The sequence below is a fragment of the Notothenia rossii genome (genome assembly GCF_949606895.1).
Source record: "Notothenia rossii genome assembly, chromosome: 3".
In the NCBI taxonomy this organism is placed as follows: domain Eukaryota; kingdom Metazoa; phylum Chordata; class Actinopteri; order Perciformes; family Nototheniidae; genus Notothenia; species Notothenia rossii.
The window spans coordinates 95,821,039-95,843,398 of record NC_136901.1 but is presented as its reverse complement, the minus strand read 5'-3'; the positions used below and the strand labels follow the sequence as shown (position 1 = coordinate 95,843,398).

Genomic DNA, 22,360 nt, shown 5'->3' with positions numbered 1-22,360 from the left:
ATTCACAGCTGCCAAAAATGTCCCATAAAGATGTGTACAACCTTATAACTGTAAGATGAGGCTGATAGTTACACATGGTGGTTCTGAGTCTCAGCGTTCTGTTCAGAGAACAATCCTCTCCTGGCTCTCCAACATCATCTCATGAATACATCTTCAACTGATCCATGGTTTCATACCTGACACATTCAATTCAACAGAACATGAGACTCCAGAACTCCATTTGAATAAGTTCACTGTAGATTTAAAAGATTACAATACACCAATCTGGTGTGCAGAGAGAATCCTCCGGTACATCCTGACTCCAGATGAAAGGACACGTGATGGTATCTGTCCCAGTTGTCATGTTCAAAAGTCCTCTGCGAAGCAAGGAGTCGGACCAGGCAATAAGGTTATAATAAAACAGATTTATTTCAGTTGTGATAAGGAATACAAATACTCAGCTGAGGTTTCTGGAGATCAGTGTTCCACAGGCCGCGAGCAGTTTCCACTCCAAGCAGTTAACTGTCTCACACTTCCTTCCAGAGCCCCGGAAAACTGGCAAAACACATTTCATATACTTTTTACAGAGAATAGGTGTCATATTATGATTGGTTGAGACTAGATGGGGAGAACCGTGGTTTAGACTTTGGCCTCCCTGGTTGGTGCACAGACTTAGACAAAGTCTCTTGGCAACACGAACTCCAATCAGCATTCGGCCGGCCGGTGAAGGTTCCTCCCTACTCTAGTTGCTATCCTACGTAATTTGTTTTGCTACAGCTTCTGCAATAGATAGTGGAATCCTCCATTGCACTGATTCCCAGTTGATGCGTAGGCGTTGAGCACACACGGTCCAAGGCCAGAGCGATCTCCTGTTCTCAATAACTCTTTGTCTCCACAGTGTCTGCACCTGGTCTTTGCAACCTTTCTATTGCAAGCTAAAACTCTCTCTATGACTATTCCCTTCGTTTCGTATCAAACCCATCAGAACCTGGTTTTGGTGATTGAGTCTATTTATTTTATAGTCATAGCAATCTCTCATGAGCACAAAAAGCATATCATGTAATAACAAGAATCACTCTTGTAATGTTATATAAAAATAGACTCCACACAGTTCAACCCAGTCTCACGACATGTCGGGTTATAGTCAGGTGATCTGATCTCTTCATTCCAGTTCATCTTACTTTTTTTAACGAATGAGAACGATTTAAAAACAACGTATTTTTATTGGTTTTATTGAATAATGTCTGACTTTTTGCCGTGGGTGAGGAAGAGAGTCGGGGCTCAGAATACTGGAATCTAATCTGTTATTCTTTTCTAAACCTCACCCTGTGATTAACTCAACAATAAAACACAAGTATCCATGTTTTATTTATTTGTTTGATTATATGATGTCTCTGGTCAGGACCGAGAGTCGGAGTGCATCGGAAACTGTATTTATTTACCGGTTTCTTTTCATTTCAAAATAAAGTGAATATTAAAAATATGTTTGATATTATTTTCTTTATTAACTCGACCACTGGGTCATGTTAAGACTGTCTTTCTTTGTTGCTGTGGGTTTGTTCCATCGGCTTGGTGTTACAAATATCAAACAGTACACAGTAATAAGCCTTATTGATTATCAACAGGATTACGTTGCCAGGCAACAGCTGGGGTTCATTCACAAACTCTGCAACAAGAACACTACTTTTATTTTAGAAAGCCTAACAAAATACTTTTATGATAATCCAAATGTAAAGAGTTAGTAAATGTAATATAAGTAATGTGTGTACAACCAAATACATCCGTCATGATCAATCAGGGAAACAGGAGTATATGTATGTGTTAACTCTAAGCTGGACAGTTTTTAGGAACTTTGCCACACTTCGAGCGTCTCTGCGATACAGCCACTGAACAGGGAGGCTGAGGCTGATCTCTGCTGCAAGCTTTGCTGAATATGTCATATTTGATGCTTTTTGAACACGTAAGGTTTACATGTGAAATACACTGATTTCTATTGGTGAATATTAAGAAGGGTTATATTGAAGTGACAGTGACTGCTGCCCTCTAGTGCTCAGAGGGATTATGGCAGCATGGCAGTGACTTGTTATTTAATCATCGGTCAGTACTGATGTTCATTACGATCATTCAGAATCAGCTTCATTAACAAACTATGCAAACATAAAGGAAGTCTGTATTTCTCTCAGTGCTCGTACAAAAAGAGAACCAAGCTGAACGAAGCAAAGCGTGAACATTCATACCAGTGGCGTAGCTGTGGGTGGGCCCGGGTGGGCCTGGGCCCACCCACATGCACGTCTGGCCCACCCACAGCCAACCAGTGCATTATAGCGCAGAGCTGGGAAGCCCAGAAGGAAGTGCCACAAACTGCAGTTCCTCTAGTGGCCAACAGGGGATGGATGCAGAAAGGAGCAATCCCCATAGACCCCCATGTTGAAATGCCCAACTGTACAGCAGAAATAAACATGTTTCTAGCCTGGATCCAATCAAAGTTATTCTGGATATAGTTAGATTCCACCTTCATGACAATGGAATAGGGAGTGCTTTTTTTTGACGTTCGTAAATTAGTAAGTAAAGTAAGTTTTGCCGTGAGTGAATTAAAGTCTTTTTTCTTCTTGAGGTCTGCAGTGAAGCGTACACATTTGCTGAATATGAAAAGACTCTCTCAGTGTGTGCCCACTGTGCGACTGTCAAGGATAAACAACCTGTGACCGAGCCAGTCGTGTGTAGGGATGGGTACCGAGCCCCGGTATTAAACGGGCCCCAGGCCTGAATTATTAAAGAGCGTGGTACCATTAAGCTCCGACGTTATCGGTCGGTACTGGAGAGAGACATGTGAAACATATCTGTCATATGTCTTATTACTACACAAACATTATATTGCAGTTTTAGTTTCGCCAACTCCGTTTCTAATATGCAAAAAGACAGCAAAATGCGTCTATGATTATTTTTAGTATTTTAGATCTTTCCAATCCCCGCCTGCTTGCGAGGGGGCGGGGCAGTTTACACACACGCAGCTGCTACATGCAGCAACACACACACACGGAGGAGATGGCGGAGAGAACGCGCTCCGAGGTGTGGTTAAACTTTACCCGTCTCGATGCTCGTTACCTAAAGTGCAATAAGAGTTTAGCATCTGAGGGCGGTAACACGAGCTATTTGTCTAAACATTTATCAAAGTGCTCCACATCCAGACGGAGGAATGCACCGGGTTCCACTGTCTTTCTAGTAGCTCTGTAGCCCCGTCCACGAGTAACGTTTCCACGTCAGGTGTTATGTATGCTAGCAGCGACACACGGAGTTAACTACATGATACAAACATGGGTTAATGATTAGAGGAAACTGAGTTATTTAGTTTGTTAAAGTTTCAGCTATTCTGTTTACAGTTCTATCAGATTATTTAATACGATGTATACGATTGTTGTTTCTTTTGATGTGAAATATTATGTATTTAATCTAAATAAAAAGCAATGTTAGTTTTGTTCATAATTTGTTTAGTAAGTTTACCTTATTTTCTTTCCAAAAAACCGATAAAAGTACCGTTAAAGCACCGGATCGATAAGCGGTATCGATAAAAGTAGTAGTGGGCCTACCGTTAAAACCTTAACGATACCCATCCCCAGTCATGTGGATGTCAGTAGAACACACATTCTGAGGCCGCCGTGCCTATGTTTTTGTTTTCACTGCTAGTTTATGCTTATGTTCAATTAGTGCATTAAAAAATCATTAATGAAGTTTCAGCTCAGACCCCACGCTTAATAAGTCTCCCCCTGGCCCACCTACATTTCTCCAGGCCCACCCACACAATAATTCCTGGCTACGCCACTGATTCATACATCTGGAGAAAGAGCAAGACATCTGGAGACAGAGACACAGACGCTGTCTACAAACCAGAGTCGCTCTGAATCTGAAGCTTTGCTTTCGCTGTGATCTGGTTTCAAAGAGCACAGATAACGTCTCTGCTGAGGGGCGTACCAAGGAAACGCTCTCAGAGTGATCCTGAACACACTGATCTATGTGCTCAGCAGGGGGGGGGGGGGGTATCACTGCTGCAGAGCACACAGAGACACTGAGGCACCAGGCCAGAACCTAAACCCAGCATAGAGAGGTTCAGTGAATGTGGTTCTGACGGTGTAGAGGTGGGTCAGTGTGTCAGAGGAGACTCTGTAGAAGGAGAGAGAGCCAGCAGGATGATCCAGATACACTGCTACTCTACCAGAGGGGAGGTAGTGAGAAAGCAAAAAGGAGGATACATGGTAGAGGAGGGAGGAGGAGGAGGAGGGGATGTGTGTTCCTATCTTATTGTGACTGACATAGTAACCTCTATCATAGTACTCCAGACTCCAGGACTGATCATTCTCTCCAAACTCACATTCCTCTCTCTCTCCTCTCCTCCTGATTCCTCTGTAAGTCACTGATATATAAACCGCTCCTCTCCACTCGACCTCCCAGTAACAGCGACCAGTCAGAGCTTCTCTGCACATCAGCTGAGGACAGGAGTCAAACCTCTCTGGATGATCAGGATATTTCTGATCCTCCTTCACCCATGTCACCTTCCTGTTGTCCTCAGACAGTCTGAGTCCTCTGTTCACTGTGTTTGAGTCCAGTGTGAGTCCACAGGAATCTGATGAGAGACACAGCAGGTATTAAAGGTTATTCATGTCCCTGTGATGTCCCAGGGTGAAGATGTTCATGATGAAAAACACACTTACACTTCCTGAGACCTGGCCTCAAGAACCGGACTGCAGCAGGCTCCAGGCTGGAAGCAGAGAGGGGGGGGGGTCAGTTAGTCCATAAATGATTTTATACGTCGTCCACAAACTAACCCTAACCCCAGAGACACATGTTCACTAAGCCGAAAAACGATATCCGGTCACAGAGATCTGCAGTCAACACATATCGACCCCAAATATAGTCTATATTAAGAACGGGAAAAGTTTTAACATATGTTTTTTTTGTAAACATATAACAAATGTGTGAGGATGATGACGTCAGAGCATCGTCCTCTGTGACCCAATGTAACCCTTATAGACACTCCAGCCAACACCTGCTGCCCCCCCCCCCCCTCCATTAGATCTACAAATACTGAGGAGTCTCTTTTATGACTTCTATGATTTCCTACCCAGGTGTTGATGGAACCCAGTGTCACGGCATTTTGTGTTATAGTCACGACATGTAATCTATTGATTCGAGTTCGCCAACACCATTTTCCCATTTTCTTTGGTTCACAAAGAACGATTTGAAAAGCAATGTATTTCTATTGGTAGTATGTTTCGTGCCTGCAGCACGTCTTTCTGTCCGTTCGGCTCTTGGAAGACCGGAAGCGGTGGGGTTCATAAAAACATGTTCTTACTCAATATCAAGCCACGACTATTGTTTTTGTTTTAAATCGTATAATGTCGGACCTTTTTTGCCGGCCGTGAGGAAAAGAAATGGCTCAGAGCCTCAGAATACTGACATCTGTATTTTTTAAATCTTTCCTTCTAATTTGTTATTCTTTTCTAAATAACACTCTGTTATTTACTCACCAATAACACACACTTATCCTTGCTTTTATTTATTTGTTTGATTCTTTAATATCGGGCTTTTTTGCCATCCGTCAGGAACTGAATTTCAAAATAAAGTCATTAATAATATTAAGTATGAAATAATTTTTCCTATTAACCCGAGCGCCGGGTCATGTTATTACCGACTTTCCTATGTTGCTGTGGGTTTTTCCATCGGTTTGGGGTTTAAAATATCAAAACAGTAATAAGTAATAAGCCAATAAGTGATAAGCCTTATCAGCCATAACTAACTAACAGAATTGTGTTGCCAGGCAACAGCTTGGGTTCATGTTCATTTACAAACTCATCAACTAGAACCCTAGTTATATTTAAAAACATTTTAGAAGGCCTCACGAAATACTTAAATGTAAATTAAAATTAAAATGTGAAGGAAAGTGTGTATAACTAAATACATCCGTCATAAACAATTACGGAAACAGAAGTATATTTGGGACATTTCGAGCGTCATTGCGATACACCCACTGAACCGATTACCCATGATCCTCAGCTATGGTTGAAGCTCGTTGATTGGATTAATTAGCCGTAATGCACGTTGGGATATGGTGTTTATGCGATGTGAAAGCCGAAACCATTTAAAAAAAAAAAGTAAAGTAAATAATACTTTAATCCGAGTGTTCTTGCTTTTCTCTTTGAAAGTCAAAGTGTGCTTGGAGGTCATCACATAACGGCATTGTAATACACGGTTCGGCTGGATTAAATATTACAGATCTGCCGTAGTTCTCTATTTATGGAGCCCTGATGAGAAGACTTCTAGACAAACATGAGGAACTGCCACCAACACTGAAAACGTGACGTGGATCATAAATATATCAGCAATTAAACAACATTTTACATTTCTTTTCACACAATACGTCTCTTTGCAGGATCAACACTAATTCGGCTGACTTTTATATTTGATCCAATCGGTAGATTATATTTACACCATAACGGTGCACAGCTGATAGGAAAGGACTGATTTTCTTTGAATTAAAGAATGTAAATACTGAGTTGAGAGAATAGTCAGGGGTTTTGGGTGATGGGAGACACATCTATGGAATCAGAATTCCAATACTACACACCCTGTGGCTTTGCTGCCGATGTGATGATGAGTGTTTGTATTGTTCATGAGAAATCAAACAACTGATAAAGGCTCTTCTGATTTGCAGTTTGCTAGGACTCAATAAAAACACATCAAAATGAATCAGTTTATTTATTCATGATGTCATTTCTTGTGCTAATTATAAGACAAATCTGTGGGAACATTAAAACCCCCCCCACTCTGTTCCTGTTGGACTTTCCACGATGAACATTGACCCACTGAGGGGGGGTTGCCTCTCAGTGGTGGAACATTTGTGTTTGATGCTAACAGCTGACGGCAGACAGTGTGAAGAGTCAGGTCTATCAGCTCTGGATGTTTCAGGTCATAGGAGCCAGTTTCTACCTCCTCTATCAGACTGAGTGCCTCTCCATACCTGAGCGTGTCCAGTCCAGCAGACAGCAGCCTCCCCCCTGAGGCTCCTGGGTGATTGTAGCTCAGGTCCAGCTCTCTCAGATGGGAGGGGTTTAAAGCTGAGGCCAGAGCATCACCGCCTTCCTCTGTGATCAGACAGCCTGACAGCCTGAAGACACACAAACAAGCCGTCAGATCATCTGAGGGTCCAGGACTGGAAGGGGGCGGGGCTTATTACTGCATCACCTCTGGGTCATCTCTACACCTAAAACTCCAGTCACTGCTTCACAGTTCAACTGGACAGCCATGGTAAGGGTCTTATTGATATGAACAGATCATAAAACAAAGGAATAGAGAATAATGTGAACAAAGACACAGAGAGATGACTACAAGAAGATCTGCAGCCGACACACTCTACTACAGTTTGGACATCAGACCTCCAACACCACCAGGCAGATCGTCTGAGACGCTCACAGTGTGGCCTATCAGGGCTGCTCATTGTGGAGATACATGGAGTATTTCAGAAATCATCCAGAGTGTTAGACACAGAATAATGAAATGGTGTTTAACCAGCACCACCTCAGCTCCTGCTGGCTGGTCCTGAGGCGTCTCAGGACACAAATTAAATCACTCAGCATGTTCTGTCTCTTCAGAGCTCCTCCCCCAATCTCTGAGGCCCAGTCAGCCTGCAGAAGAAGCTTTAATCTGACGCTCAGTTAGACTGCTTGTATCTGTGGTCTCATCCTTTCAGTGACTACCTAAAGCTCATGACGGGGAGTAAGGGTTGATCGCAGACGGATCTCCAGCTCAGCTTCCTCTCTCTTAACGATTGTGTACAACGCCTGCATCACTGCTGACTCTGCAACAAACCGCCTGTCCATCTAACGCTTCATTTGACCCTCCCTCGTTAACGAGACCCTGAGATAGTTGAACTCCCCACTTTGGAGAGAAACTGGCCGTTTCTCAATGTCCAGTAAAGCTGCTGCAGAGCCATTATTTCAAGTATACTACATCATCGAGTAGCGCCGAAGGACTGTTTAAATGCCCAGCATTCGGCGCCACTCGATGTCGGAGTATACTTGAAATAGTGGCTCTGCAGCAGCTTTACTCGACATTGAGAGACGGCCGCTCACTGCCAACCCGGAGGGAGCAATCCACCGTTTCCAGGAAGAGAGTCTCGGACTAGGAGGTGCTCGGCTGAAACTACCCAAATGAGTTCTGGAGGTCAAACGCTTCGTCCAATAAGAGCTGCCCAAATCACTCATAATGAAAGCTCCTTTTAGAGGCTTTAAAGAAGGTCGTGCCAGGAGTCATTTGGAGAAATGTGACACATTTGTTGTGTCTCGTTTCACAACAACAATGTTAAGAGAGAGTTAAGCACCTGAGCTTGCTCTGTTTTTATACATTTTTGTAGACTATATTATTATTATTTTATTTCTATAAAAATGTACGTCTTGTAATTGCACTGTTGAGGAACCTCTGACCTACGTGTTTCCTTCATTGCAGAACTACACCGTAGTTGTGTATATGACATGACAATACATCTCTGAATCTTGAATGTAATCGATGATGGTATAACGTGTGTTCTCTCATTGTTGCGTTACAAAGATACAGATGTGAGTGATGGTATTCCCACAGCACAGCAGCATGGCTGATGGTGGTATTGACTTGTATTGCTGGCTAAGTCAAACTGTTCTGGTCTCTGACCTGAGAGTCTTCAGTTCACAGTGTGGACTCTCCAGTCCAGCAGACAGCAGCTTCACTCCTGAATCCTGCAGGTCGTTGTTACTCAGGTCCAGATCTCTCAGACTAGAGGACTGGGAGCTGAGGACTGAGGACAGAGCTGCACAGCTTCTCTCTGACAGGTTGCAGACACTCAGCCTGAAGAGACGATGAGGACAACAGTTATTCAGAAGACAGCAGTGTGTTAATAACTGATTCACTAAATCAATGATCTCTGTACTTACAGAGCTTTCCTGGAGGCTTTGACCACTGGCAGCAGCCTCAGAAGAGCCTCCTCTGAAGCAGAGTATTTCTTCAGGTCAAACACGTCCAGATCTTCTCCTGATGACAGTAAGATGAAGACCAGAGCTGACCACTGAGCAGGAGACAGTTTATCTGAGGAGAGACTTCCTGAACTCAGGGACTGTTGGATCTGCTCCACTAGAGAACGATCATTCAGTTCATTCAGACAGTGGAACAGGTTGATGCTTCTCTCTGCAGACAGATCCTCATCTATCTTCTTCTTGATGTACTGGACTGTTTCCTGATTGGTCTGTGAGCGACTTCCTGTCTGTGTGAGCAGGCCTCGTAGGAGTTTCTGATTGGTCTGCAGAGAAAGACCCAGGAGGAAGCGGAGGAACAAGTCCAGGTGTCCGTTTGGACTCTGTAAGGCCTGGTCCACAGCACTCTGGTAGAGATGTGTTAGTTCAGGTTTGACTTTAGGCTTCTGGGAGGTTGTTGGTTCTTCTGCCAGCAGGTTGACTCCAGAGGTGATGAAGGTCAGATGGACATGAAGAGCAGCCAGAAACTCCTGAAAGCTCAGATGGACGAAGCAGAACACCTGGTCCTGGTACAGTCCTCTCTCCTCTCTAAAGACCTGTGTGAACACTCCTGAGTACACTGAGGCTGCTCTGATATCGATGCCACACTCTGTCAGGTCGGACTCATAGAAGATCAGGTTGCCTTTCTGCAGCTGCTCAAAAGCCAGTTTCCCCAGAGCCTCCATCATCTTCCTGCTCTCTGGACTCCAGTGTGGATCTGTCTCAGCTCCTCCATCATACTTGATGTTCTTCACTTTGGACTGAACCACCAGGAAGTGGATGTACATCTCAGTCAGGGTCTTGGGCAGCTCTCCCCCCTCTCTGGTTTTCAACACCTCCTCCAGAACTGAGGCAGAGATCCAGCAGAAGACTGGGATGTGGCACATGATGTGGAGGCTTCGTGAGGTCTTGATGTGGGAGATGATGGTGCCGGCCTGCTCCTGATCTCTGAACCTCTTCCTGAAGTACTCCTCCTTCTGTGGGTCAGTGAACCCTCGGACCTCTGTCACCATGTCCACACACTCAGGAGGGATCTGATTGGCTGCTGCAGGTCGTGTGGTTATCCAGAGGCGAGCAGAGGGAAGCAGCTTCCCCCTGATGAGGTTTGTCAGCAGCACATCCACTGAGGTGGACTCTGTGACATCAGTCAGGATCTCAGTGTTGAGGAAGTCCAGAGGAAGTCGACTCTCATCCAGACCGTCAAAGATGAACACAACCGGGAACTGATCAAACCTGCAGATTCCTGCGTCTCTGGTTTCAGAGAAGAAGTGATGAACAAGTTCCACCAAGCTGTACTTGTTCTCTCTCACCACATTCAGCTCTCTGAAGGTGAATGGAAATATGAACTGGATGTCCTGGTTGGCTTTGCCTTCAGCCCAGTCCAGAGTGAACTTCTGTGTTAAGACTGTTTTCCCAATGCCAGCCACGCCCTTTGTCAGCACTGCTCTGATTGGTGCATCTCTTCCAGGTGAGGCTTTAAAGAAGTCTTCTTGTCTGATGGTTGTTTCTGGTCTGTCTGGTTTCCTGGATGCTGTTTCAATCTGTCTGACCTCATGTTCAGCATTGACCTCTGCAGACCCCCCCTCTGTGATGTAGAGCTCTGTGTAGATCTGGTTCAGAAGGGTTGGGTTTCCTGCTTTAGCAATGCCCTCAAACACACACTGGAACCTCTCCTTCAGGGTGGACTTAAGTTTACGCTGACAGACTGCAGCAAAGGTTTCTGAAAGAACACACAACAAAGATCATGAGGTCACACTGTAACTCTGGTTCTCTGAATGAAGTATGGATATATGTTGGTCTCTTGAGACATCAGCAGAGGAGACATTTATCCAGAGTGTTAACTCTCTATAGAAACCCTCTTACTGCTGTGCAGACGGTCAGCCAGCTCCTCCTGCTTCATGCTCCTCAGGAAGTGCAGTGTGATGTTCAGGAAGGCCTCTCTGCTCCTCCTCTGTTCTTCATCCTCAGCCTCCAACACCTCCTCATCCTCCCTCTGACTCTCTAAGCATGCTGGGTAATCTGAACTCAGAGCCTTCTGGATCTTCTTCAGCTCGCTCTTCACAAAGGTGACGATGTGGTCCTCCAGCAGCTGGAACATCACATGAAGGACACAAACTATAAACCATGGATCCAAACATCAGATCCGGACAGACTGACTCTCTGAAAGTGCAGCATGGAGATGACTGTGAACAGAAGAGAGGTCAAGTATCTGTAGTACATGTACTCACCGTGAATATGGAGTCCAGCTGTGTCTGATGCTGCTGGGCAGACTGACCACCGGGAACCTCCCAGCTCTCCTGGTCCCCTCTGTGGAGGAACCATGAAGCATTAGCTCACATGATGTATGTCCACACAGAGACACACTCAGGGTAAAGGAGGACAGGGAAACAGGCTGGTGGTCCTGTGCGTCAGCGGGAACTTTGCACTACAGGAATATTTACTTTTATTAATTGATTTTCTTTTATCTGCTGGGTCCATAGCCTTACACTGAAAGACAGGAGCAGACTAAACAACATTGTTAAGACCTGCTTCTACAGAGTGAAACAGAGAGACTGAAACACTGGGTTATGTATTGTAACCCTTGTTATATAAGCCCTCTACTGGACTCTATGGGTACTACCCTCTATGCAAGCATTCACCTACTGAGATTTCTATAGACGTAGCCGGCCTTGAGGCGGGCCTACCTGAATGCGCGCTAGGGCTGCACGATTTTGGGAACAAATCTAACCTGACTCCACCTGACTGACTCCACCTGACTCCACCTGACTGACTCCACCTGACTCCACCTGACTCCACCTGACTCCACCTGCTGTTCCACCTGACTCCACCTGACTCCACCTGACTCCACCTGACTCCACCTGACTCCACCTGCTGTTCCACCTGACTCCACCTGACTCCACCTGACTCCACCTGACTCCACCTGACTCCACCTGACTCCACCTGACTGACTCCACCTGACTCCACCTGCTGTTCCACCTGCTGCTCCACCTGCTGTTCCACCTGACTCCACCTCACTGACTCCACCTGACTGACTCCACCTGACTGACTCCACCTGACTGACTCCACCTGACTCCACCTGACTGACTCCAACTGACTCCACCTGACTGACTCCACCTGACTGACTCCACCTGACTCCACCTGACTGACTCCACCTGACTCCACCTGACTGACTCCACCTGACTCCACCTGACTGACTCCACCTGACTCCACCTGACTGACTCCACCTGACTGACTCCACCTGACTCCACCTGACTCCACCTGACTGACTCCACCTGACTCCACCTGACTGACTCCACCTGACTCCACCTGACTCCACCTGACTGACTCCACCTGACTGACTCCACCTGACTCCACCTGACTCCACCTGACTCCACCTGACTCCACCTGACTGACTCCACCTGACTCCACCTGCTGTTCCACCTGACTCCACCTGACTGACTCCACCTGACTGACTCCACCTGACTCCACCTGCTGTTCCACATGCTGCTCCACCTGCTGTTCCACCTGACTCCACCTGACTGACTCCACCTGACTCCACCTGACTGACTCCACCTGACTGACTCCACCTGACTGACTCCACCTGACTGACTCCACCTGACTCCACCTGACTGACTCCACCTGACTCCACCTGACTGAATCCACCTGACTCCACCTGACTGACTCCACCTGACTCCACCTGCTGTTCCACCTGACTCCACCTGACTCCACCTGACTCCACCTGCTGTTCCACCTGCTGCTCCACCTGCTGTTCCACCTGACTCCACCTGACTGACTCCACCTGACTCCACCTGACTGACTCCACCTGACTGACTCCACCTGACTGACTCCACCTGCTGTTCCACCTGACTCCACCTGACTCCACCTGACTGACTCCACCTGACTCCACCTGACTCCACCTGCTGTTCCACCTGACTTTGTCTCATCCCACATATCTGGAGACTCACGGTATTTAAGTTCTCGCTGAGAAAAAACGACTTCCTCTCTCCTGATTATGTGGCCGTAAAACATGCTGGAGAAAAACTTCTGGAAAATAAGTTGGACAAGACTTCATACGGACTAGCTTTATTCAATCATAACCGGACTCTTACTATGAGTTACAGCTTACCTCTGATCAGCAGTTGGAGGTCGTCCTTTAAAGTCTATGACGAAGTCCTTTGACCAGTCGCTCTTGAAGGACAGACAGCAGGGAGAGTCTGCTCTCTGCTGCTGGACCCTGAAACAGAAACAGATGCTTTTGCCAGCTGGAGAGAAACTGATCTCATGCTGTAGTTTTATTAAATGTGCAAACTGCTAGGACTGTCTTAGGGAAGAAAGCTTTTAGATGCGCAGCTCCTCTGTCTTGGAACAGTCTGTAATTGAATTGGAAACTGAGCAATCTGGTGCCACTAAATGTTTTTAAAGCTCGGTTGGATGCTACTCAACCGGAAGCTGTTGGTACCTGTTCATGTGGATAGTTATTGTAAATTGTAATCCCTGTAATGATGCTGTAAGATGTCCTTTTGTTGTTCTGTTTATGTTTTTATGTTTCATGTGGAACTACTTGAGCAGGTCTCCCTTAAAAAAGAGATCAATGATCTCAATGGGATTCACCTGGATAAATAAAGGTTTGAAATGAAATGAACTGATGGAAAATATGTTGAATCTCTTCGAGTCACTTTATATAACAACGTAATGCTAGTGATCGCTTTGTGTTGCCGATGTGTGAACAGATTGAAAAGAAGATTAAACATTTAAACCTTCCTGACTTTCTGAGTTCCCTATATCAGCCGGTGGACTGCTCTCTATGTGAAGGACAGCTTTTCAGAGAAAATCCAAAAGACGTGAAGTTTATCTACGAAGCGCATCGCCTCTCTTCAGCTGCACTCCAGCACCAGCAGTGTGAAGCTAACGTAAAGAATGTGTCTTTAAAGGATAACGCCAGAGAGTTCATGCAGACTCCGGTCTGATCCTGAACTTCCTGACGGGCAGACCCCAGGCAGTGCGGGTGGGAAACATCACATCCTCCACTCTGATCCTCAACACCGGAGCCCCTCAAGGCTGCGTGCTCAGCCCTCTCCTCTACTCCCTGTTCACTCGCGACTGCGTGGCCACAGCTCCAACCTCTGCTGTCTAACACCACCAGACTCAGGGACAGTCCCACAGGCCAGGAGACTATTAAAAACCTGAGCTTGCACAATCTTTATTGTTTAATAATAATAATAACTTGGATTTCTATAGCGCCTTTCATAATACCCAAGGTCGCTTTACAAGGAAGAACAGAATTATAAACAAACATAACAAAACAAAAGGCAGTCAGACGAACAGTCAGACAGACAAAACAACAAATAGATTTGGGGCCAATGTCCTTGGCAGACAGATGGGACTTGAGGGCCCTGAAGGCGTCAAGTGTGGGGATGTTGTGGATCTCCGCAGGGAGAGCGTTCCAGAGAGTCGGGGCTGCCATACTGAAGGCTCTATCCCCGAAGGTTCACAGGTTGGTGCGGGAGGCCAGAGTCTGAAGACCCCAGGTTCCGGGGTAGGGCATGTGGGAAGAACAGCGAGCCAGCTAGCAGCTAGCACCATTAGCCTGGTAGAAACCGGATCTCGAGCCTCAGCAGCAGCGATGGAAAACACCCCAGTTGAGATGGCAGGACTGAGGGAGGGTTCGTGGATAGTCCTGGGAGCGGGGCAGAGAGGAGCCCAGTCGGGGTATTCCAGAGCGGGGATTCCACGGATAGCGGAGCACGACGGTGAGCTCGTTTTGCTAACGGCAGGACGGCAGAGGCTAGGAGCTAAACATCAGCCAAACATAATCAGCTGAGCAACGGAGACGGCAGAAACACAAAACCAGAGCAGAACAATCTTTTCGCTGTGTATGTGAAAAAGATTTGATGTCAGGGATTGATAGACTCGATAAATAAGCGTTGGCAAGAAGAGCAGCGAAAAACACGCCAGCGTGCCCTCTAGCCAACTTCCGGTAATAGTTTTATATCTTTTATATATATGTATATATATATATATATATATATATATATACATATATATACATATATATATATATATGTATATATATATATTTCTGTTGTATTGTTGGAGGAACCTGTGACCCTGTTTCTATTGCACTACTTCACTGTATCTGTGTATATGACAAATCAAACCTTTGACCTTTGGACTTCCTGAAGGTTACACAGAAGCTTTAACACAGACAACAACTGACTTTATATCAAACGGCTTTTAGTCAGTTTGAGTCTTACCCCCCATCAGCAGATTGAGGCTCCATTGAGCGGTCACTCTTAGAGGACACAGGTCCAGGTCCAGGTCCAGGTCCAGGTCCAGGTCCAGGTCCAGGTCCAGGTCCAGGTCCAGGTCCAGGTCCAGGTTCCAGGTCCAGGTCCAGGTTCAGGTTCCAGGTTCCAGGCCCAGGTCCAGGTTTAGGTTCCAGGTCCATGTTGTTAGGACCCTCACAGTGTAATCTTTAGGAGGAAACCACTTCCTGTTGCTTCCTCTTTGCCTTTCTTTGGGATCACGCTTCACTTCAATTGGACTCTGAAAATAAAATCTCCACATTTATTCATTTTTAAATGTATGTCTTATTTAAACATTCACTTGCTTTATATTACCGCTTGTATAATTGTATTACGCTTCAATATTTATTTATATTAGATTTACATAAACATATTTGTGTTAATCTAGTTTTTATTTAATGATTTGTTTCCACAATTCCTGTTTACAAAAGTATTTTAATATTATTTATTTTAATGATATGTATTTTATTTCATGCTCCTTTACTCTTATCTCTGTTTACTATCAATTTGAATTGTTCCTTAGTAAACAGTGTTTCTGTGAATGAGGCTGAGGGGATCTGTCGCCCTCTGGTGGCGACAAAGAGGAACTTTCTCTTTATTTATTCCTCTATTTATTTTCACATTATGGTTTTCTTTAATTACTATCGTTATATTTCCACATGTATATATCATTATAAATGATTATTCTTTATATTTCCTTTCTTTAAATAATATGTGCTTGTCATGTGACTCACGACTCACATGACAAGCGCTACACATGATAACCCTAACCCAATCACAGCAGAGATAACTTTCCTGTGCTCGATCAACTTCAGTTAAGATGGCGGAGAACACACACACACACACACGCACACACGCACGCACGCAGACACACACACACACACACACACACACACACTCAACCACACACACGCACGCACGCAGACACACACGCACGCAGACAAACACACGCTCAACCACGAACGCACACACAACCACGAACACACACACACACACACACACACACACACACACACACACACACACACGGAAACGGACACACAAACAGTGACAGCAGTAAGGAGTTAGTAAGGAATGTGAGTTATTCTCTGAGGAATAATACAAATTAATAATAAGTTAAAGTCTGTCTCCGAGTCTCTAAAAGGGTTCTCTGAGCAATGATTGGTCAGAAGAGGTGTCTCTAAAGTCACAAAGACTTACAAACCTTTCGAGAGAAGAAGAAGCTGCGACACCGCGAGGACAAAGTGAAAGTAAACAGCAAACAGGAAGCACTTCAAAATAAGAGCCCTGACAGATAGATAGATAGATAGATAGATAGATAGATAGATAGCTTTATATATAGATATAGATATATATTTATATATATAGATGTTTTGTTAAGATGCGACTTTGAAATGTCCAAATTGCCATTCAAGTGATCTGCTTTTCATCAGCAAGTTCTCCTATACTGGAACCTCATATAGAAACCTAACTTTACACCACACACTACTTCAATGGGGATCAATAGATATATTCTAATGAAGAGAACATCATTGTTTCACAAGGAATGGATGGAGAGAGGAATCTGGTCAGTCTCTCATTTGGTGGATCAATAAGTGATCTATTATCACACATTGATTGACAGGCAGTATGAGAGAGTTATTAAAGCAAGGATGGTGAATGAATAATGAATGTAATAATTATTAAGAACGGCCCTCACTTCAATCTGCTTTCCTTCACAGATAAGACTTTCTAAAGTATTCAAACACTTCTCTTATAAAGATAAGAACCAATGACCTCTCCTCTCCACCAAAAGCTAAAGAAGAACATTTTAAATCATGAATGAACTCTGGTAATAATTTCTTACACCAAAGATTCAGTTTTGCTGATATAGGCTTAGTTTGTCGGGGGACATCTTACTTCTTCCTTCTCTCTGTCTATACCTGTGTACTCTCATGTTCCCATTCACCCAGCTTCCCCACAGTTCTTTCTTTTGGGTGTCTATATACGCCGGGATCCGGAGTCATGGATGATCCTGCGGTCCTGTGTCATGGATTGCGAGTCCTGGATCTTGAGTCGTGGCTGTGGTCCTGGATCATAAGTCCTGGATGGATATCCTCGTGGATTCATCTTCCTATTATACACACATGCATTTCCAAACATTTGGACTACCTATGTTGCAAATGTATTATCTTTTCAATTTACACACGGCATCTATTGCACGTCTGTCTGTCCTGGGAGAGGGATCCCTCCTCTGTTGCTCTCCCTGAGGTTTCTCCATGTTCCCCTTTAAACTGTGGGGTTTCTCTGAAAGTTCTTTTTTGTACGATGTGAGGGTCTAAGGACAGAGGGTCTAAGGACAGAGGGTCTAAGGACAGAGGATGTCGTATTGTCATACTGATATTCTGTACAAACTAAGTCCACTGAGACTGAGCTTCTCTGAGAGCTCTACAGACTGAGAGCTCTACAGACTGAGAGCTCTACAGACTCAGAGCTCTACAGACTGAGAGCTCTACAGACTGAGAGCTCTACAGACTGAGAGCTCAGATGCTTCTCTCAGAGCTCTACAGACTGAGAGCTCTACAGACTGAGAGCTACAGACTGAGAGCTCTATAGACTGAGAGCTCATATGCTTCTCTGAGAGCTCTACAGACTGAGAGCTCTACAGACTGAGAGCTCTACAGACTGAGAGATCTACAGACTGAGAGCTCTACAGACTGAGAGCTCTACAGACTGAGAGCTCAGATGCTTCCCTTCACTGAGAGCTCTACAGACTGAGAGCTCTACAGACTGAGAGATCTACAGACTGAGAGATCTACAGACTGAGAGCTCTACAGACTGAGAGCTCTACAGACTGAGAGCTCAGATGCTTCTCTTCTCTAAGAGCTCTACAGACTGAGAGCTCTACAGACTGAGAGATCTACAGACTGAGAGCTCTACAGACTGAGAGCTCTACAGACTGAGAGCTCTACAGACTGAGAGCTCAGATGCTTCTCTGAGAGCTCTACAGACTCAGAGCTCTACAGACTGAGAGCTCTACAGACTGAGAGCTCTACAGACTGAGAGCTCAGATGCTTCTCTGAGAGCTCTACAGACTGAGAGCTCTACAGACTGAGAGCTCTACAGACTGAGAGCTCAGATGCTTCTCTGAGAGCTCTACAGACTGAGAGCTCTACAGACTGAGAGCTCTACAGACTGAGAGCTCAGATGCTTCTCTTCACTGAGAGCTCTACAGACTGAGAGCTCAGATGCTTCTCTTCACTGAGAGCTCTACAGACTGAGAGCTCTACAGACTGAGAGCTCAGATGCTTCTCTTCACTGAGAGCTCTACAGACTGAGAGCTCAGATGCTTCTCTTCTCTGAGAGCTCTACAGACTTTGAAAGTGTTTAATCTGTTCTGCAGGGGCCTACCAACGGCCTCTGAGGAGACGAACAAAGAGCTGGACAGGCCCTTGACTGAGGAGGAACTGTGTGCAGCACTCAAGAGCATGCAGGGGGGGAAGGCCCCTGGAATAGATGGCCTCCCCCCAGAGTTCTACAAGACATTTTGGGACTTTTTAAAAGAGGATCTAATGGACCTTTGTAATGAAAGTTTGAATGACTCTCCCTCTGAGCTGCAGAACAGCTGCTTTAACCCTCCTTCCAAAGAAAGTCCACTTACAGGAAATAAAGAAATGGAGGCCCGTCTCTCTGCTGTGCACCCACTACAAGCTGCTGTCCAGGGCCCTGTCCTCCAGGCTGAGGAAGGTGATGGACCAGGTGGTAGACCGGTCCCAGACCTACTGTGTGCCCGGCAGGTCGATTGTTGACAACGTGTCACTAATTCCAGATATTCTGGAAGTCTCTGGTTCATTGGGTTTCGACACTGGTCTGGTTTCATTGGACCAGGAAAAGGCTTTCGACCGGGTTGAGCACCGTTAACTGTGGAAGGTGCTGGAGAGGTTCGGCCTCATCCCGGGCTTCATCGCCAAGATAAAGGTGATGTGAACATTGAGAGTGTGCTTAAGATAAATGGCGGTCTGTCCAGACCCTTTAATGTGAGCAGGGGGATAAGACAAGGCTGCTCGATGTCAGGTATGCTGTACACACTGAACAGAACCCAGGTGCTGTACACACTGAATAGAACCCAGGTGCTGTACACACTGAATAGAACCCATGTGCTGTACACACTGAATAGAACCCATGTGCTGTACACACTGGAATAGAACCCAGGTGCTGTACACACTGAATAGAACCCAGGTGATGTACACACTGGAACAGAACCCAGGTGCTGTACATACTGAATATAACCCAGGTGCTGTACACACTGAATAGAACCCAGGTGCTGTACACACTGAATAGAACCCAGGTGCTGTACACACTGAATAGAACCCAGGTGCTGTACACACTGAATAGAACCCAGGTGCTGTACATACTGAATATAACCCAGGTGCTGTACACACTGGAACAGAACCCAGGTGCTGTACACACTGAATAGAACCCAGGTGCTGTACACACTGAATATAACCCAGGTGCTGTACACACTGGAACAGAACCCAGGTGCTGTACACACTGAATAGAACCCAGGTGATGTACACACTGGAACAGAACCCAGGTGCTGTACATACTGAATATAACCCAGGTGCTGTACACACTGGAACAGAACCCAGGTGCTGTACACACTGAATAGAACCCAGGTGCTGTACACACTGAATAGAACCCAGGTGCTGTACACACTGGAATAGAACCCAGGTGCTGTACACACTGAATAGAACCCAGGTGCTGTACACACTGAATAGAACCCAGGTGCTGTACACACTGAATAGAACCCAGGTGCTGTACACACTGGAATAGAACCCAGGTGCTGTACACACTGAATAGAACCCATGCTACATAATATCCGCTCTTTTAATGAGGGTCTGTTTTGACCAGGTTTTAAAACAGGTTTTATTTGATCGGCCTATGCAGACGACATGCAGACGACATGCAGACGACATGCAGACGACATGCAGACGACATGCAGACGACATGCAGACGACATCATTGTTTTTATAAAGAATCAACAGGATGTTTTGAAGCTAGGGCAGGTAGTGGATACTTTCCAAAAGATCTCCTCTGCAAAGGTCAACTGGGCTAAGAGTGAGGCACTAGCAGTGGGGAGTGGACTGGTGGCCTCCCTCAACTCCCAGGTGGGTTGACATGGAAGAGGGGTGGCCTAAAGTATCTGGGAGTCCATCTTGGAGATGAGGTCACACTGGGAAAAAAGTGGGAAGAAGTTTTAGAAAAGGTGGAGGGGAAAGTAAACAAGTGGCGCTGGCTGCTTCCCCACATGTCCTACAGAGGCAGGGTGCTGGTCATCAACAACCTGATAGCATCCAGCCTCTGGCATCAGCTCAAGTGTGTGGACCCCCCTGCTGGTCTGATAGCATCCAGCCTCTGGCATAAGCTCAAGTGTGTGGACCCCCCTGCTGGTCTTTAAAAAAAGATGCAAGGCAGTATTTTAAATGTCTTTTGGGATAAGTTGCACTGGGCTCCTCAGTGCACGCTGTACCTGCCAAAGGAAGAGGGGGGGGGGGGCAAGGGTTGGTGCACCTGGAGAGTCGAGCAGCTGCTAAACTACAGTTTTTACAAAGATACCTGACAGGAAGCGATGCTGTCGTCTGGAGGCCGGTAGCCAGCACCATTTTAAGGGGGGTAGCAGGCCTGGGTTTGGATGCTTCATTGTTTTGAACAAACTGTGATTTTATTCGTGTGTGTGTTTTGACTTTTTAAAGTATGGACACTTTTTAAATGGGCCAGAGTGGGTCCCGCAGCATCTCTGTTCTGGCTCCTGGAAGAGCCTCTGGTGTGGGGGGCCCGGCTGGACGTCCAGGACGGCAGCAGACCTGCACTCACTGAGAGGCTTCAGTCCGTTGGGGTCGTGAAGCTGAGGGAACATCGTGGATGCTGCAGGTCCTGGACTCAACAACACCGAGGCCGTGGCCTCTCTGCTCGGCCTGAAGTCGGCCCGCCACACCAGAACCATCCTGAACGAGTGGATTCAAAGGCTATCTGATGACGAGATGCTGCGGGAGTATTCCAACAGGAAGGAAACCCCTGACGAAGGGGACCCTTTTCCGGATATTGGGATTTTAGCAGACCAGGATGGGATTATGGGTAGTGTAGTGTCTTCGGCCATCCTAAACTCCTAGAGGCCTACGTCTGTTTCCGGTTATTTTTATTTTGAAATTCAGTTCCTGACGGATGCCAAAAAAGCCAGAGATTATGGAATTAAACCAATAAATAAAAGCAAGGATAATTGTGTGTTATTGGTGAGTAAATAACAGTGTGTTATTTTGAAAAGAATAACGAATTAGAAGAAAAAAAGATTTTAAAAATACAGGTTTCAGTGTTCTGAGGCTCTGAGCCCCATTTATTTTCCTCACAACGGAAACAAAAGTCCGAAATTATACGATTTAAAATAAAAGCAATAATTGTGGCTTGATATTGAGTAAGAACATGTTTTTATCAACCACACAGCTTCCGGTCTTCCAAGACCCGACCGGAGAAAAAGACGTGCTGCAGGTACGAAACACACTACCAGTAGAAATACATTGCTTTTAAAATCGTGCTGTGCAACACGAAATGCCCTGAGACTGGGTTGGTGTGTGTGTGTGTGTGTGTGTGTGTGTGTGTGTGTGTGTGTGTGTGTGTGTGTGTGTGTGTGTGTGTGTGTGTGTGTGTGTGTGTGTGTGTGTTTGTGTGTGTGTGTGTGTGTGTGTGTGTGTGTGTGTGTGTGTGTGTGTGTGTGTGTGTGTGTGTGTGTGTGTGTGTGTGTGTGTGTGTGTGTGTGTGTAGAGCAGGAGCACGGAGGACATGATTTTCACAGCTCGACAGCTGCAGGAAAAGTGTAGAGAACCACATCAGGACCTGTTCATGGCCTTTGTGGATCTCTCCAAGCCTTCGACACTTTCCAGAGAGATCTTTTATGGGAAGTCCTTATCAGGTTTGGCTGCCCCAAAAAGTTTCTCAACATCCTCCTCCAATTTCATGATGGAATGACTGCTCGGGTGACTATAGGAGGACAAGAGTCTTCCCCCTTCCCTGTACATACAGGGGTAAGGCAGG

At 45.7% G+C, this 22,360-nt stretch overlaps 2 protein-coding genes across 2 annotated transcripts; both read right to left on the bottom strand.

Moving 5' to 3' along the window:
• Window positions 1-384: 384 nt before the first annotated feature.
• Window positions 385-11,309, bottom strand: LOC307032496 (NLR family CARD domain-containing protein 3-like). The gene is made up of 6 exons (XM_079670493.1): window positions 10,875-11,309; window positions 8,937-10,731; window positions 8,677-8,850; window positions 6,992-7,138; window positions 4,686-4,732; window positions 385-4,597 (listed from the first exon to the last, which is right to left on the bottom strand). Exons 1-6 carry the CDS (start codon window positions 11,107-11,109, stop codon window positions 4,017-4,019), a joined length of 2,979 nt encoding a protein of 992 aa, XP_079526619.1. The 5' UTR covers window positions 11,110-11,309; the 3' UTR covers window positions 385-4,016.
• On the bottom strand, window positions 11,109-16,545 carry LOC307033082 (uncharacterized protein; the record flags this gene model as incomplete). The annotated part of the gene is made up of 5 exons (XM_079671351.1): window positions 16,500-16,545; window positions 15,245-15,536; window positions 13,117-13,224; window positions 11,240-11,318; window positions 11,109-11,126 (listed from the first exon to the last, which is right to left on the bottom strand). The coding sequence occupies exons 2-5, from the start codon at window positions 15,436-15,438 to the stop codon at window positions 11,109-11,111; spliced, it is 399 nt and encodes a 132-aa protein (XP_079527477.1). The 5' UTR covers window positions 15,439-15,536; window positions 16,500-16,545.
• Window positions 16,546-22,360: the final 5,815 nt, after the last annotated feature.